The sequence below is a fragment of the Clupea harengus genome, unplaced genomic scaffold (assembly GCF_900700415.2).
Source record: "Clupea harengus unplaced genomic scaffold, Ch_v2.0.2, whole genome shotgun sequence".
Classification (NCBI taxonomy): domain Eukaryota; kingdom Metazoa; phylum Chordata; class Actinopteri; order Clupeiformes; family Clupeidae; genus Clupea; species Clupea harengus.
The window spans coordinates 1-16,454 of record NW_024880648.1 but is presented as its reverse complement, the minus strand read 5'-3'; the positions used below and the strand labels follow the sequence as shown (position 1 = coordinate 16,454).

Below are 16,454 nucleotides of genomic sequence, written 5' to 3'. Positions count from 1 at the left end.
AATGCAGCCCCCCTGACTCATGCCTAGGTCCTTGTGTCTCTGGTGCTGTTCTTTCCATTGAGTGATGAGAAATCCCCTGCACCATCCAGGCCTCAAAGTCAATGGAATTTGAAAATGATATGAAAACTGCTTAATGGGCCTTTGGGGAAAATTTTGTATTGTACTTGAATTTTTTTGCTGAAATTTGTTTACTGAAGTCAACAAACAAAACTGAATGACAATAAAAAAAAAAAAGTCAAAAGCCTTAGCTCAAGCCAAGAACTATGCAGGATGATAAATGCATTTGAGAAAAGGTTGTGGTAGTGTGTTTGCCATCTTTTTTGTGGTGCATTGCCTCTAATAGTTTATAGTGATCACAACAAAGGCTTTCTTCGTCATCCTTTTATCATGACATTGCTCTCAGGAAGATGAACGTGAAACTAACATTCTCTTACATCTTATGGTCTTAAAAGTGAGGCCTGCAATTCTGCTCTCATTCCCCACTTCTCAAATTCAATGAATTGCTCCTCACGGTCCTGTTGCTGTACGTTAAGTGTGATTTTTTTTTTTTTTTAAATCCGGCCTTCGTACACAGTCCTGCCTCTAAATGAGACGCAAAATGGAAATAAACAATTTGTCAATCAACATGCTTTAGGAGCACGGAATGGAGGGCTGTTTTTTGATTGGCTCACTATTTTAAAGTCATCTAGGCAAAAGAGTGAACATTGTTCTGGATATGGACTTAAGACATGGACCCAAGCTTTATTCAAAAAGATGAGATTGTATTATAATACAACTGAGCCTATGCATTTTGACAACCATGTTTGTGAGTACATTTCATCCAAGTGAATGTTATAGCTGAACTATGAATGTCCCCCTGACCTCTTTTAAGGCGAAATAATAAGGGTTTCTCATGCGTCTATATTCAATGACGTATCTATACACACCGTCCATTGTATTTACTTGGGCAACCGGTATGGTTTGTGAAGACTACTTTTCTAGTCATTTGTCTAGACATATCCTAGTAGTAACTGGGTATGCTCATTATAGTAGGAGTCGAGTATGCTTTAGGGAGGGTGTAAGGCTATGTTCAGAGTGGAGACCGAGATGACTGTTATTTGCAAGTGATATATGTGTAAGATGATCTTATCTGCATTTCACAGTGTACCTGATGTGATACAATTAATACAGATTACATAGCTGGATGTTTTATGCCTTTTGGATGGCTGACAGTTTCCTGTACTCTAATTGGCTGTGGATTTCCTGAATTTTGACTGCAGTTTTCATTGTGATTGGCTCTTCATTGAATAGTTTCCGATTGTGCATTGCTGATTACACATTAACTGGCAATATCACGGACTCTGGCATTCAAAAGAAAGAGTTATAACAGAAAATGACAATACATGACAAAGACAAAAAAAAAAGTGTAACTGCATTACACTGGTTCAAATGGTCTTTAGGCCATAAAATATGGCAACAGCAGACCTCTAGTTCAAAACCTCAGTGATTCTAAGCGCTCCAACCCGAAAGATCCATAATCCTGTGATAAGACATTCTTTAACCTCAACGTGTTTGAGAGGCATGAAATCATGCTTTCATGGGGAAAGGGCCCATCTATGCTACACGTGTGAACCTTCGACCAGTATGACCACCTTTAGTTCCAATTGTCTGTCATGCTAGGACTGGAGGCAGTGTGGAGAGATGAGAATAATCATGTGTGCTCCATGAGTACCAAACTAATGACCTGGGTGTTGTTAGAACCTTACTTGCTCTTCTAGATTAGCAACAGGAGCTCACCAGTTGAGTTGGTAGGAGACTATCTGGAGCATTACTGAGACTAACTGCAATAAAAGAACCATTCTGTCTGCAAAATGTCTACTGAAGCAGAACAGTGGTATTGTATTCTGTAGGTTTGGGTATCATACCCAACACTACAGTGAATACTGTTGGTAGTGCTCGTGCCAGTTGTCCTATGTGTTTAACATATTGTCATGATATGCTAAAAATGGGACCAACTGCATGACTGCTAGGCTCTCACTGATTTCGTATTCAGAGGTGTAAGTGTGGTGTGTAACTCAACCCTCCACCTTACTATAAAAATGTACAAAAGTTCAGAGCCAGACTTTACAGGACACACTATAAAACAATAAATAATGTTCCAAAACTAGCAAGCTACCTACCAAAATGGCATGCAAAAATCTTGCAAACACCATCAACAGAGCAGTTGGCACTGATATAAGCTTGCCAACACACTACCTGGTGTCTTTTGGCAGTATAGCTGGTAATGTCATGCTGTGAAAGCTTTTCCATTTTTGCAGGGTTTTCCAGCCTGGAACACAGAACTACTTTGTGCATATCCTGGATGGCTAGTGGGAAAGACACAAGTGTTCATCTGTCAATCACATGTCCGTATAATACCAAAATTACTTTGAGGATGGTATCAAAACTAGTTGCCTATAAAACCATACCTCAAAAAGTGTCAATTGTTGCTTTAAGTAACTTAATGTACTTCTAAGTTCTCTTGATCTCTTCTATTAGAAGTACTGACAAACCGTAGAGGAGACCAAGAGAAACATCAACGCCTCACTGACAGTGGTATGAATGGAACCAACAGACACAACACACAAACCCACATGCTAAATGCTTAGCATTTTAATTAGCATCTTTTTTGAAACCTTAGATTCAAATGACATCAAATACCAACCGGGGGGGGTATGGAATATCTACAAGGCATTACCCTGTCCAGCAAACGTTGCAAAAAAATACCAAGCTAACGTTAGGCTAAACATTATGTTCAAAAAAAAAAAATGCACAAACTGTGTTTGCCACACACCATGTAAAAGCTAAAAACCACAATCGAGACAACTCTCTGGGAAAAGAAAAAGAAAACAAATAAACAAAAGAAAAAAAACTTTAATTGTGAGGAAGTGAAACAGCTGAGCTGAGCTGCTCTGAATCTTGGCAGTATGGGCGCAGATCTGGTGGCAGGCTCACTCCAATGCAGCAGCAGTTGGTGTGTTTCAGCGCAAACCCCAGTCTTTCATTTCACCAGGGGCCTGGTTTTGTCATCGTCTCCACACTGGTGAGCTTTGTACTTTTTCACCTCAGCCATGTACGAAGTCCAGGCGTCCCCTTTGCCCTCATACTGCAAAAATACAGCAAGGACATAGTTATCAATCATCAATGAGAGGCTCAATTATTTTTGGTCCACTGATCAAAACGTCTATGATGCCATTCAAAGACTGCCATTCCAAGGAGACATCTGTAGTCTTCATGAGGTGATGCCTTATTCACACATAAGTATAGGGCAACATTGTAACACATGCTAGTGAAAGGTCATTACATACCTCTGGGTCCGATTTCTGCTTCTTTGCAACCACGCCGGTCTTAAGGGTCAATTTGGCTCCCCCTCTCCGCTTCCCCACCTGGGTTAGGGGAGAAGACTGAAACCGTTATACGAGCCATTGCAGGAGGAGTGCCACTGATGGAGACTACAGAGCATCGACAGTGAACAATTGTCTTCAGCCCACCCCAGCAGGGAGACACGCCTGATGTGTCTGCTGTAATGCTAGTTGATCATTAGGAACCAGAGGGGCAGTTACCCTTACATAGGATTGTGGCTAACACTGTCAGATACTTGGGGGACAACAGGTCATCTTCATCTGGAGCGTATAAGATTTGGCAGGCCTAAAGGCCTTTAGTGTATGCACTGGGCTGTACGATTAGGAGGTTCAGAATATAGACCTACCAGCTGCATGAGAAATGGGTAATTTGGATATGCTGTTTTTATTGCAGACTAGACTGAGCTACGTTATCAGACCTGCAAACATGAAAATGTTTTCTCTGGCTAGAGCAACTGCCAAACCCCTTACAAAGCTGGCCACGCTACTCGTCCTCTTTTCCACAGTCGACTGTCCTTGATCAGCAGTACTTTCGGAGCAGCTGGCTTGCCCCGATTCCTTTTTCCTTCGCTCCGCTTCCATCTTCTTCTTGAATAATTCCATGAAGCTACCGTCGTTGGCGAATGCGTTGGCCCCTGCTGCTTTTCCATCTCCATGCGATGGGCTTGCAGGTGATGCGGGGCTGTTGCCGCTGGATTCACTGCTGCTGCCTTGAGGGGTTGCGTTGTTTTTACGTTTGTCATCCATATCAGCACCAATTTGCCTTGTCAAGTTTATTTTCGCCAAATGAACTCCACGTAAGGCAAGGCTATGTTAGTAAAACACGTTGCAGCTACTTTTTGGTCTAGTCAAAGCATACCACAAAAGCCATACAAGTCGGGCTTGGCTATCTCGAAAGACCCACCCTGATCCCTCCGGTCAACATTCAGCTGACCATACACGGCTAAATAGTTCTTTAGGCCAAACGTAAACCGCCAAACTGATAAAGTTGAGAAATCCTTGAATGTTTTGTCTGAAGACAAATTATTAGTTTGGCGGTGCTGCGCTAACCTGCTAACACGTTAGTTAGCAATCTTCGGAAGCAGTACACAAAGCGTCTAAGTATCAGGCTAGCAACAATCGGCACAGCCAAACATACAAATCACAAACCGCATAAAATACAACGAAATAACCCTCTACGTAAGTTGAAACGCAAGTAGGTCAACCTAAACCTCTTTATACATCAATATTAATAAAGCAAAATGTCAGTTGTCGAAGTTCATCTTCTCTCAACACTCCGCCATCTTGAATTTCGTTTAGCCGTCCTTTAACGTTGCCACGTTTCTGCCACCTAATGTTACGGAGGGTAAGTTGCTGTTGTTGCGAAACAATTTCTTCAAATCTTAAAGTAACACTATGCAACAATTTGACACTTTTTGAGGTATGGTTTTTATAGGCAACTAGTTTTGGTACCATCCTCAAATAAATTTTGATAGCATATGGTCATGTGAAGCACCTGTGTTGTATAATGAGCTGCTATGTCCTTATCAGTGTTTTCAACACTCCCGGTTATGTTTTCAGGGCTCTGTTTTATGATTGTCTTGGGAACTTCTGCCGGCCCTTTGATTAATTCCGCATCCCCTATGCATAAACCCTTTGATTAATATTTGGCCGTCTCTGAAAGCCTGCACCTGTGGAAACTGCACTGTCATGGTTTTAGAAAACAGGCCTCTCTGTATGACCTGACCTTCATCTCTGCACATAGGCCTCTCTGCCTGGCCTTACATCGAATCAAATCAAACTTTATTTGTACGGCACATTTCATACCAGGAGGTAACACAATGCGCCTCAAAGAAGGAAAAAAATGGGGGGGGGGGGTTTACAAACACTTGTAAAGATGTTTAAGTGCTTTAGCAACATTGTATTGTACAGTCATGCCAATAAAGCCAATTGAATTGAATTGACACACAGATTTTCCAGAGATAAATAAACAGGAAATGACGTACTAACCACACTGGCACCGTTAAGGACTGCCACATGACGTACATGACACTTGTTCTTGCAAAACTGCTCCATGTTCACCGCACCACTGTATTACAACCATTATTTGTTTCTACATTGCCTTGTATGGTCTCTTTAGAGACATTAAGGAGTTTTTGTATTGTTATAGCGAACTAACTTCTTCAAATCTTAAAGTTGCTACTTCAATGAGAGGCAGACGACCGAATGCGATGAACTATTCAATCTTGCAGACCCTCCAGGCAATTTGAGTGGTGGTCCATGGAGCATGTCAAAAATGAGTGCACTTACTTTTAATACTACAATTTCCGTCACTATGCTTTTCTAATTGAAAACTAAACACTTATTTAAACTTGAGCCAATCAGAATATTCTGCTCACTTATTGCCAAAAAACATTTCAAGACAATCGTGGCTTGGGAGAGCAGTTGTGTGTCCTTGTGTATGTTTCTAAGAACCTGTTTACAACTTATCGGTAGGTTTTGTCCTTGACTACTAGTCTGCATCCCTATACAGAGACCCCTTCATTAATACTTGGCTGTCCCCGACAGCCTGCACCTGTAGAAACTGCACAGTCATGGTTTTCGAAAACAGGCCTTTCTGCTTGACCTTTCATGACACTCGTCTCTGCACACAGGCCTTTCTGCCTGACCTAACATTACACTTGTTTTTGCAAAACTGCTCCATGTTCACCACACCACTGCATTACAACCATTGTATTTTTCTACAGTATGAAATCATGACAATCATATTTATATTATATAGTGTGGTTTTAAGACATTGTAGTAAGAAACTGAAGGAAGGCATTGCCTGGTACACATACACATTTTATTTGTAGTGCAAAACACAGAAACAGACCAACAGTGTTTACTACTTGTGCTAGACTCCTTCATTTGTTCTCACATAAATGTGTAGTAATGAAAGACTAAAAGAAAATATACACAGGCACAAAACAAAACACATTATACATTACCACCTTAAATCCAACACGTGACAGACAAGAGATGAGTGTCCTAGTGTAGGACCAAAACAGCATTGAGAAATGTACCACATACCAAACAAACACAAAACATGGTACAATATACAGCAGGTGTACGCACATAGTAGTAGGGTGCCCAGTCTGACATTCATTACAGAAGTCTTGGTACCAGTCAAGGTTGTCCTGACACGAAACAGGAAAACGCTCTTGAGATTAAAAAGCCAAGAGGCCAACTGTTCAAAATAATTAAAGTGCCACTGATTTGATAAAGTATTTAAAAAGAAATAGGAGGAGAAACTGAAGCAATTGTGGACTTTGAATCATCCTAAAGCTTTAGACTTTGGTAGATATTCTCCAAAGGGTAACAGACAACATGATCAAAAAGACTCACTATAGACAGAGATCAAAGGGGAAAAAAAGAATATGAAAGAAAAAGTCAGAAAAAGATTTCCCGTATCAAAGCGTGACCCTTTGACGTCTATTGCTTGGTGAGCATCAGATTATGCAGTTAGATAAAATAAAAGGTTTATCAGTCTTTTCATTTTGGAAGTTTACAACGTCAAAACTGACATCAGAGAGGAGGGTAAGGCCTAAGGGCACGTGAAATGCATTAATCCCCATTTCTTTGTTTTTAAAATACTTTCCATGGTGTACAGTCAGAATAAGTCCAGCCATGATTGATACTGTTTTGGAAAGAGGTAATAGGATGCAATATTAGATGTATATTAAGTGAGCTGCCTATTGGAATAGCCTTCTTTATAAGCCTATATTAACTTAAAATGTAATAACGAATATTTATATACCAAAAGTGCCGATTTGAATAATCCAAGGTATGTTTGGGTGGGGATTGTGCTCAAATGTCTTCAGAGGCACACGAGAGCCATTCTAAGTGAATGGAAAAAAAAAGTGCTAATTTCTTCTATCCTGGTAATGACGTTAAATGAGTACAGTTCATAAAGACAAACAAACCACAAAAAGAAAAAAAGTAAGGGACCATGAATCAAAAATCACAAATAATTTCTATGCAATTCTATTCCATTCACTGAAGGTGACTACTTAACTGAAAAAACATCAACTAAAAGGTTATTGGGAAGTAAGAAATCACACCAGAAACAATAAGACTTAATATAAGGAACAAAAACGACTCATTTAACCCCACACCCATAAAGTTCATTGGTTGAATAGGGACTAATGTCCTTATGTAGTGTTTATATAAAGTGATTCATTTCAGACATTGTGAGTGTGCAAATGGGAGATGGGACCAACTGAACTATAGCGTTAAACTAAACCCTGTTTCCAATTCCTCAAGCCGAGGGTATTTCATGATAAATATTCCATTAAAATAAGATTACAATTAAAAACTCAGAGTATCTAATGGGGAAAAAAAAGAAAAAAAAAAGGCAGCATGGTAGGGCTTGTACGGTATGGTAGAGAAGAAAGGAAGATCCTTTCTGGGTCTGCTCCCTGTGCAAACACTACATAAAACTGCACAGCTGCCTCTCTCGGTCAGATCCACAGCAAAAACACTTGTGGGAACACTGTAGTGTCTTGTAATCACAGCTCGGTTAAAAACAAATAAAAGAGCCACCACCAGCAGTCGCCAGCAGGGGGCAGCAGCAGTCTTGAAGAGGCCAGGGGAGGTCATCGGAGCACTGGAGGATGAGTGCAGGGGACACCAAAAGCACGTAGCCTCACCCATTTCCCCTTTCATTCTCTCTCTCTCTCTCTCTCTCTCTCTCCCCCCCCCATTTCACTTTTTAACTGAAGGAATCTCTTCAGGTCTAGCGCACATGGGATGGGTCTTATCTGGGCTGCAGACGGTTGGCGAGACCCCTTCGGACCTGGGTGCTCTGCCTCTGCTGGGCCAGGAAGGACTGGGCCTGTCCAGGAGGCCCACTACGCTCCCCAGCTACCTTCTGATGGAGGGCCATGCCCTATAGGAGAGAGAACAGCGTCCGTGCATAAGCCAGTTCTTGATCAAGCAGTTACAGGCAACAAAGAAAAAAATCATGCAAGAGCATTATACATAAAGAGGAGGGAGAATAAGAGGAGAGGACTGAAGGAAACCCACCATGTTGTACCAGGCGCTGATGATGAGTTTCTCCTCCTGATCATGTCTGGATTTGGATTTCTCATAATCGTGCTGAAAACACACACACACACACACACACACACACACACACACACAAAGAGAAAATAGCTCATTTCAGAGTGGTGTCAAAGTGACAGCACAACAATGGAACTTCACAAGAAAGCTTCTGTTTAACAAAGAGTAATTTTGCCGTCATACTGCTCACAGAAGCAAAAACACTACACTAAAGCTGTCTATAGGAGTTCTGCGTCTTCAATGGCCGTCATCCAGTTGCTGTTTAAAATGAGGAAGAATAGATACGTTTATTGATGCAAGAGTGTACTCACCTCCAGGTACTGGATCTTGCGTTCCTTCTCACTCAGCTGGTTCTTCAAGGCCTGCACCTCAGGAGGTGCGGTGTGAGGCTTCTGTTTGGGATCCAGAGTCTGTATCACCTGCAAACACACACACAAACAAAACAGTGAGGAAAAGACGTATGTGGGGCTAGGAAGGTAAAGTGAAAGTAAGGAGACTCCACCTACCGTCCTGGCCTTCTCCACGTAACGCTTGTAACGGCCCTCCATCATCTTCATGTCTTCGTCCTTCTTCCTCAGGACCTCCTGCAACTCATCGATCTTCTTCGCCACTAAGAAAGAGACAGAGGGCAAGATTAAGACATATACACACACATGCGAGAGAGAGAGAGCAATGGCAAAGTTCTGTGAGCAGCTTACTGTTGCTGTCCACACTAGGCTCGAGGTCGTCTATGACCTCCCGCTTCTTCTGCAGGTCAGAGTGAGCTTCATGGAGTTTCTCCCTGGAACCACATACACAACATTCATCTAGAGACCACGAGTCATTCACACACAACATTCATCTAGAGACCACGAGTGATTCATTCACTCACTCGCTCATTCATCTGATCCAGACACACTGTTTGAAGACAGATCAACAAAACTACTCACAAGTGCTCCTCCAGCTTCTTCTTGAGTAACGAGGACTACACAGAGAGAGAGTGAGGTAGTTAGATGTCTATGTTTTAGTGTGACACGCATATCGGAAAATCAACCATGCAAGCAGTCAGATATAATCAAATACACAAAACAGTCAAAATCAAAAGCCGAGCGTGTGAGGGCGGGCCGTACTTACAATGGCCTGAGTTGGAGACGCGGCCGGGGAGGAAGGAGAGAGACAGACAGAGAGGAGGAGAGACAGACAGAGAGGAGGAGAGACAGGTAGACATAAAGGCAGACAGGAAGCAGTTAATTCAAATTCTCCACAGCAAACAGGTTAAGGTTCCCACAGACATCATATCACATCAGAAAACACACACAATCCCAGGTAGGCAATTGGTGAGAATGAGAGACTTCATGAATTTGTTAGTTTGGGTTCATTGGGTTCCAAACGACTGAACAGATGTCGGTGTGCACAAATGTTAATTGAACAAAGACGCTCATTGACAAAGTGGAAAATGTCAAGTCTGTCTGATCAATACCAATCCTTGACAAGAGAGACGTTTGGATCAAGTGTGGTCGAAGTCATCAGAAGGCAGCGTTGTGATTTAGAATGAACTGAAAGTGAAAGAGACGCTCAGGACAGAGGTGTGTGTGTGTGTGTCTCTGTGTGTGTGTGCGTGCCCTCACATCTTCCGTCTTGCTGCCCTGCTCCTGCAGCGCCTTTTGCAGCTCTTCCACCTGACAGCGCAGCTCGCTGATCTGCTGCTGGTTTAACCTGGGGACAAGAGGAAGGAGAGACACACAGAGGAGACAGACGAAGAAAGGGTTGGATGGGACACACATCGGAACAGATGAGAGAAAAGTGATGTGAAGAAAAAAAATCCATCAGACAGGCAGCATAGAACAGAGGGAAGGTTCAAAAAGAAAGGCCTCTCTCTCTCTCTCTCTCCTGACATACCGACACGTCTCTTAGACTCCCTGCTGGGGCCTTGAGCAGGAGGACCCTCATCTAACTGGGCTGCCGAGGGTTGCTGCACAGTTCAGTGGAGGGTCAGGGCACAGCAGCGCACAGCAGGTTACACAATGCGCACACACCTTCCTAAAGACTATGGACATCACTCTGATTCATAGCTGCAGTATGATGGGAGTATGGATTTGTGAGGGCTCGGGCTTACGCATGTAAATAACTATAGATTTGTTTATCTGCACGCAAGTTGTCCTTTTTAGTTTGAGCAAGTATGCCAGCCCAGCTGACGCATCACGGAACACAAAAAAAACAAAGATCGTTGATCGTTGGTCCAGCGCTCATCTTAGCCTGCTGCTGCGCACTGGCCTCCACTCCCACACAAAGATGTTCGTCAAAAGCGTGTCAGAGGCTCTCTGCGCACGCACGCACGCACGCACGCACGCACGCACGCACGCACGCACGCACGCACACACACACACACACACACCAAGGGCAGGCCTGTCTATTTCTGTATGGCCCACCTGCCACACAGAGCTTCCAGTTATGTGATGTTCGATTCAAGCACTTTACATACACTGTTTCCCACCATGATGGCTTAGCACACACACAGCTGTTCGGTCACACAAACAACTAGAAAAGCCTCAATGGTAAAAGAGATTTGGCACTGTTGAACATCAGGTGTACAACACACACACATTCATGCACACAAAGTGTTGTGGTCGGAATGGATACACACCACTCAAACAAAACGGTTTGGGATATTTGAAGACACACACACACACACACACACACACACACACACACACACACACACACACACACACACACACACACACACACACACACACACACACACACACACACACACACACACACACACACACACACACACACACACACACACACACACACACACACACACACACCTGTTCTGGGTCTCCAGTGTGTTGTTGGTGCGCTGTGACTCCTCCAGATGACCCTGCACCTCTGTCAGCTGCTGCCGGAAGCTCTCCTCCTGGACGCAGAGCATCTTATTCTCATTCTGCAGCCGCCCCACCGTCTCCCTGCAACACAAAGGCACACATTCAAACCAAGGGTTCCCGAGAGGGGAGAAGAGGAAGGGAACAAGAGAACACGAAACAGGAAAAACTAAAGCATGACCGAAAAAAAGAACAAAAGTTGGACACCATCTGCAAGCCCAGCATTTCACACATCACTAAGGGCACTCCACTCCCATCTGACCAACTGTTTTGGAGATTTCTTCACATTACAACTGACCAGGCTGATGTTAAAAATACATCATTGCCCATCTCACAGCCATTAGTCAGTGATCTCTTTTGGATTCTACAGATGGCTGGGAGGATGTTTTTGCATTTACGAATGGAATTTCACGCCTGCTGAAGGCTTACGAGGAACTCAAGCCCTGAGCCAGTGAAGCATTCTGCACACTCACTTAAATTCTGTGGGCATGATTTCCGCGGCTAGGTTTGCCACGGGGCTGGCGCCTGCACACAAGCCATCTGCAGGGAGGAGGCGGAGAGAGAGAGACAGACATGAGACAGTTATTACATCCGTCTCCCCACATGGGAGCGGTGAACCCCATTTAGAGGTTTGTGGGAGCGAATGTGAATGTAGCCTAAAATAACAATATAACTAAACACGTCCACCCAGAGGTAGATTATATCCAATAACATGCACTGCTTAAGGTTAGCGAAGACAGCCAACTCTAACACATAATACTGTTGTTGCCGTTGTCTAGGCTTTTGCTCTTACCTGCTAGGCTAAGGCACTTCTGCTGCACCTGTGCACACCTGAGCTCGTCGTTGGTCTCCCGAAGGGTGTCCCTCTCGGAGATCAGCCGCTAGGTAAGAGCCAAAGGGAAGAGCAGGTCAACACACCTGACCATGACCATACATGACCTTACATGACCATACTTGCAGCTCATCAACAACAGTAATTCTCTCTAGCTGGATGTAGCGGAGCATGCTAACTGGAAGTGTGTATGACGAAAGGGACCGACTATTAGAACCTGGGGACTGGATTGGCTGGGGTCAAAAATGGGGATGCAAAAGCTTTTTCAGGACTTCAGGAGTCCAAGTAGCCAAAGAATAAGTGGACCACTATCTGGATAGGGACTTTCCGTTCATTTACGTCCAAGAACCTAGGCGAGTCTTGTCAATTCTTGTGAATGATGCAAAGCAGTGGCGAATGTGAATGTGATTAGCCTCACCTCTTTCTCCTTGCTCAGGGAGTCATACTTGTCGTGGAGGTTGTTGTACTCAAACTGCCATTTCTCTGCCTTCACAGCCTCAGCTGAGTGCTTGGTGTGGAGCTCATGGACCTGCATGAGGAGCAGAGCAGTGAAGATGAAGGCTTGGGATTTCTACCCATACCACTCCCACACCACAGTGATCCCAAAATACTCTGGCCTTGCAGCTGTTCAAAGGAAGTCTTACATTTTACATCCATGTTGTTTCCACAGACAGTCATCATAGAAACCTCTTATAACCCCTTTCACCTCCTGTGTCATGTTAGGGTACTTTACTGTACTTTAATGATTTCAATTAAAAGCAACATGGCATGATGCAATATTCCTTCCATAAAGGACACTACCATTTATATTACTACCACAACCTCACACTGATTTTCGACCCAATCCCTCCCTGTAAATGTTATTGATGCAGCCCCTTTTCCGTCCTCCTGCCTACCTGTCTTTGGTAAGTGTCCAGCTGGCTGCGGACAACGTTGGCCCTGCGCAGCTCCTCCTCCAGCTCGCAGGTGCGCTGCATGTAGACGGTGTTGCGCTCCTCCAGGAGCCGCACCTGTCGCCGCAGGTCGCCCAGGTCCTCCAGCTTACGCTTGTAGGTGTCCACCAGCGCCTCCAGCCGGCTCACGCGGTCTGATGAGTGCCTGGGGGGGGGGGGGGGGGGGGGGGGGGGGGTGGGGGGGATGGGGATGGGGAAGGAAGGCAGGGCAGAGTGCAGTACATCATCACTACAGCACGGTGACATGACTACAGACTGGGGGGGATAACATCTGGCAGTAATTGTAAAGCCCTGCGCATTTTAAACTCCCACTGAAGAAATTAGACCAAAGAAGTCATCAAATTAATTTGAAACTTAAAGATACTCCAGGGCACAGCTGGGACAGGCCAGTGCAAGGAAAAGACCTGGGCGGGTATAAACCCACAACAAAGGATGGTGGGAGACGGGATTAAAAAGACAGGGCCGTGGTGGGGGTAAAGACAGGGCTATGGTGGGGCTCACCTGAGGATGTCCATCTCGTCCTTGAGTGTTTGCGCCTCCTGGGCGAGGCTGGTGAGATCCTCGTTGCGGTGTTGCAGCTCCACAACCTCGCGCTCCAGTATGTCTGATCGCACGCGCATGTCATCCCTGCTGTTCTCAAGCCTGTTAGGGGCGGGGGGAATGTTTGAAATGGTGTTCACCTCCCTTCATTTGACTACGTCTAGCTCTAGTGAAAGGGTTTCATCAGTCTAAGGAGCCAGTACGAAGTAGGAAGAAGTACAACAATACCTAGAAGTATCTGCCACAGGTTAAGATGACAGAGTAGAGTAGAGTAGATACGAGGGTAGATTACGAGGGTAAGGACACAGTAGTCAATTCAATTTCAATTCAGTTCCATTCAATTTCTATTTATATCGAATAGACAATAAGATTGACAATAAATAAATACAATTATCTCAAGGCACTTTACAGCGCCCAGGGCCTGTAGTAACACTATAGAAGCAATATACCAATCAAAACAGGGAGGCCGGAGTGCATGGCTCTTTAGATTTCACTATGATGCTCTGCAGTGCCCAGGAAGGAGCTCTGTGGGCATAAGGGCTAAGCACACACACACACACACACAGACCTGTAGTTCTCCTCCTGCAGCTGCTCCATCTGGCTCTGGAGGAGCAGGAGCTTCTTGTTGGTGATGGGGCTGGAAGAGTCCTGGGGGTCGCAGCTCCTCAGCCGCTCCTTCAGAGACTGGGCCTCAGCCTGCAGGGCTGACCGCTCCTCCTGGACCGCGGCCAGCTGAGTTAGGAGGAGGGATAACAGGTGTGGTCACACAACCACACACAGAGAGAGAGAGAGAGAGAATGAAAAAGAGAGAGAAAGAAAGAGGCACAAAAAAAACAATACATTGTAGTGAAGATGACAGGAAGTGACTAAAGTATCTGACTTTCAAACAACTTGCATATCCCATCATTCAAGCCTTGATAGAGACACATGCTTTGAAATGCAAAGATGGATGACAAACTCAGATGAATAGCACAGATGCAGTTAGCAGCTTGTATAAAACACAGCAACACATAACAGGAAGCTGGTCACTTGGTGCAGTTACAAAGGGATTTCCATCACAACCTGATACAGTATTCATGCATTCAGGCAACGCTTCCCAGTCCCATCCTCAAAGACCCTTTAGCTACGGCTGACAGTTGTAGCCGAGTCCACAACTATGTAAACATATGAGGGCCTGACCTCAGGGACTATAAGGAATGGATTAGCATGCTTTGGGATTTTTGGTGGAACGAGCACATTCAGTGAAGTTAAAGTGACATCACCTGGACAATATTACAAACATGAGTTCAGTGCGTGCTAGAATGTTGGCAGTTGTAATGCGTGGATGAGAATGTGGCTTGCTGGTGTGCAATTTCAGTACAGTCAGTCAGGCTGGGTAACAGGCAGGTTTACTGGCTTTTTTTAAAGCTATAGCCACATACTTACCTGAGTGATGCCCAATTCCCATTGTGAATGCACCAAAGCCCTATGCTGAGCTTCATGTGGGGAGGGGACAAACAGGCTTCCTTAGGATCACACTAGTAGTACAAGCGGACACAAGACAGGACACACAGACACAACAACAATCATCCAGACAGTCCTTCCTGCTTGGTGAGGTGCCAGTTTGGGTGGGTCTCCTTACATAAGCAACATCCAGTCCGACCAGTTACGGCACAGCCAGGCTAAGCAGGGTCCTGACCCATAGCCACAGGTGGTGCGCACACACCGAGCATGCTCAGTTTCCCATGCCATGTTAACACTCAAACAACTCCACCGCTCCACGAGCCTGGCTGCTTCCAGCTAGAATCCCTCCCCCCCCCCCCCCCCCCCCAACCCCAACTCTTGACAATCACCTGGTGCTGAAGGTCTCGACAGTGCTGGGACATGTTTTCCTGCTCGTCAACCTCCTCACTGAGGAAATAGTACTTCCTAGACTGAGGAGGAAGAAGAAAAGAAATTAAAATGTGAGTGGGTTAGAGAAGGGTGAAAGACTGAGAGCAAGAGAGAGTGACGGGGGAGAGATATGCACAGGTGGAGATAGACAGGATGGGAATGGAAGGAGAGGACATGGTAAATAAAAGGTATACAGTGTGACAAAAAGTGTGTGTGGGATGGGATGAATTGGATGAATAGGAAAAATGATATGAGGCAAAGAAGACAGAAGGGGGGCGGGGGGAGGGTCTTTACCTGGTAGTCAAAGTCACCGTAGGTCTCTGGACTTCCTGGTTCCACCGGCTCTTTGGTGAGGAGCTGAGTAAAGTACACACACATCCAAACAGGGAGAAATTAGCTCAAACTAACACAGATCACTGCAAACAGATCACATGCTGCATCTCAGTCTTTTTATAGCAGGCAGGAGCACAATGAGTGACTTATTCAAGTAGGCTTCAGTTTCTTGAGAGACCTCCCTTTATTATGACTGGTGGCTTAACTGACTGAGATGGAAATCCAATTCCTCTAACAACAAAACAAACAAGGCTGACTTCAGTCAGTTTTTTATTGCACAAGCGACACACTGTAACACACAAGTGGATATATGGAGGTGACACAGGACACACACACACACACACACACACAGGCCTGAGGTCGCTGTGAATGTAATCTCTGCTGTTTTCCCCATCCCGGACTGTCCTTTCTCTAGGACCCCCCAGGAGCAGTGGGCAGCTTTTCAGCGCCCGGGGACCAAGTGAACCGTCTGTAATACCCTTCTGAATAAACAGCCATTTGTGGAAAAAGTCTCACCGTGGCTCTGTTTTTCTTCAAGCTTTGCACAGAGAAAAGTTTGAGTAAAGTTTGGGTAAAGTCTAAGACAACGGATTGA

General features: G+C 44.7%; 2 protein-coding genes across 3 annotated transcripts; both read right to left on the bottom strand.

Moving 5' to 3' along the window:
- Nucleotides 1-2,609: 2,609 nt before the first annotated feature.
- trir (telomerase RNA component interacting RNase) lies at nt 2,610-4,697 on the bottom strand. The gene is made up of 3 exons (XM_042707210.1): nt 3,852-4,697; nt 3,327-3,404; nt 2,610-3,124 (listed from the first exon to the last, which is right to left on the bottom strand). Exons 1-3 carry the CDS (start codon nt 4,125-4,127, stop codon nt 3,020-3,022), a joined length of 459 nt encoding a protein of 152 aa, XP_042563144.1. The 5' UTR covers nt 4,128-4,697; the 3' UTR covers nt 2,610-3,019.
- Nucleotides 4,698-6,185: 1,488 nt separating this feature from the next.
- LOC122132528 (protein Hook homolog 2-like) lies at nt 6,186-16,150 on the bottom strand. 2 transcript variants are annotated; one of them, XM_042707208.1, is made up of 17 exons: nt 15,821-16,149; nt 15,487-15,567; nt 14,223-14,386; nt 13,616-13,756; nt 13,058-13,259; nt 12,580-12,690; nt 12,123-12,210; nt 11,803-11,869; nt 11,276-11,413; nt 10,070-10,157; nt 9,576-9,581; nt 9,392-9,426; nt 9,161-9,243; nt 8,969-9,072; nt 8,774-8,881; nt 8,427-8,498; nt 6,186-8,289 (listed from the first exon to the last, which is right to left on the bottom strand). In XM_042707208.1, exons 1-17 carry the CDS (start codon nt 15,902-15,904, stop codon nt 8,158-8,160), a joined length of 1,704 nt encoding a protein of 567 aa, XP_042563142.1. In that variant the 5' UTR covers nt 15,905-16,149; the 3' UTR covers nt 6,186-8,157. The 2 variants fall into 2 exon arrangements, with proteins under 2 accessions (XP_042563142.1, XP_042563143.1); XM_042707209.1 differs by lacking the exon at nt 9,576-9,581 and having other exon boundaries at nt 15,821-16,150.
- Between the last annotated feature and the right edge of the window lie 304 nt (nt 16,151-16,454).

What these genes read in the sequence shown, in the direction of transcription:
- trir (XM_042707210.1), bottom strand. Translation starts at nt 4,127, where the DNA reads ATGGATGACAAACGTAAAAACAACGCAACCCCTCAAGGCAGCAGCAGT. An exon ending in CGAGTAGCGTGGCCAGCTTT is followed by an intron (nt 3,405 to 3,851) that starts GTAAGGGGTTTG and finishes CCCCTAACCCAG; the next exon opens with GTGGGGAAGCGGAGAGGGGG. An exon ending in AGCAGAAATCGGACCCAGAG is followed by an intron (nt 3,125 to 3,326) that starts GTATGTAATGAC and finishes GTATTTTTGCAG; the next exon opens with TATGAGGGCAAAGGGGACGC.
- LOC122132528 (XM_042707208.1), bottom strand. Translation starts at nt 15,904, where the DNA reads ATGTGTGTGTACTTTACTCAGCTCCTCACCAAAGAGCCGGTGGAACCA. An exon ending in GACGAGATGGACATCCTCAG is followed by an intron (nt 13,260 to 13,615) that starts GTGAGCCCCACC and finishes CCCCCCCCCCAG; the next exon opens with GCACTCATCAGACCGCGTGA. An exon ending in AAGAAGCTGGAGGAGCACTT is followed by an intron (nt 9,244 to 9,391) that starts GTGAGTAGTTTT and finishes ATGTGGTTCCAG; the next exon opens with GGAGAAACTCCATGAAGCTC.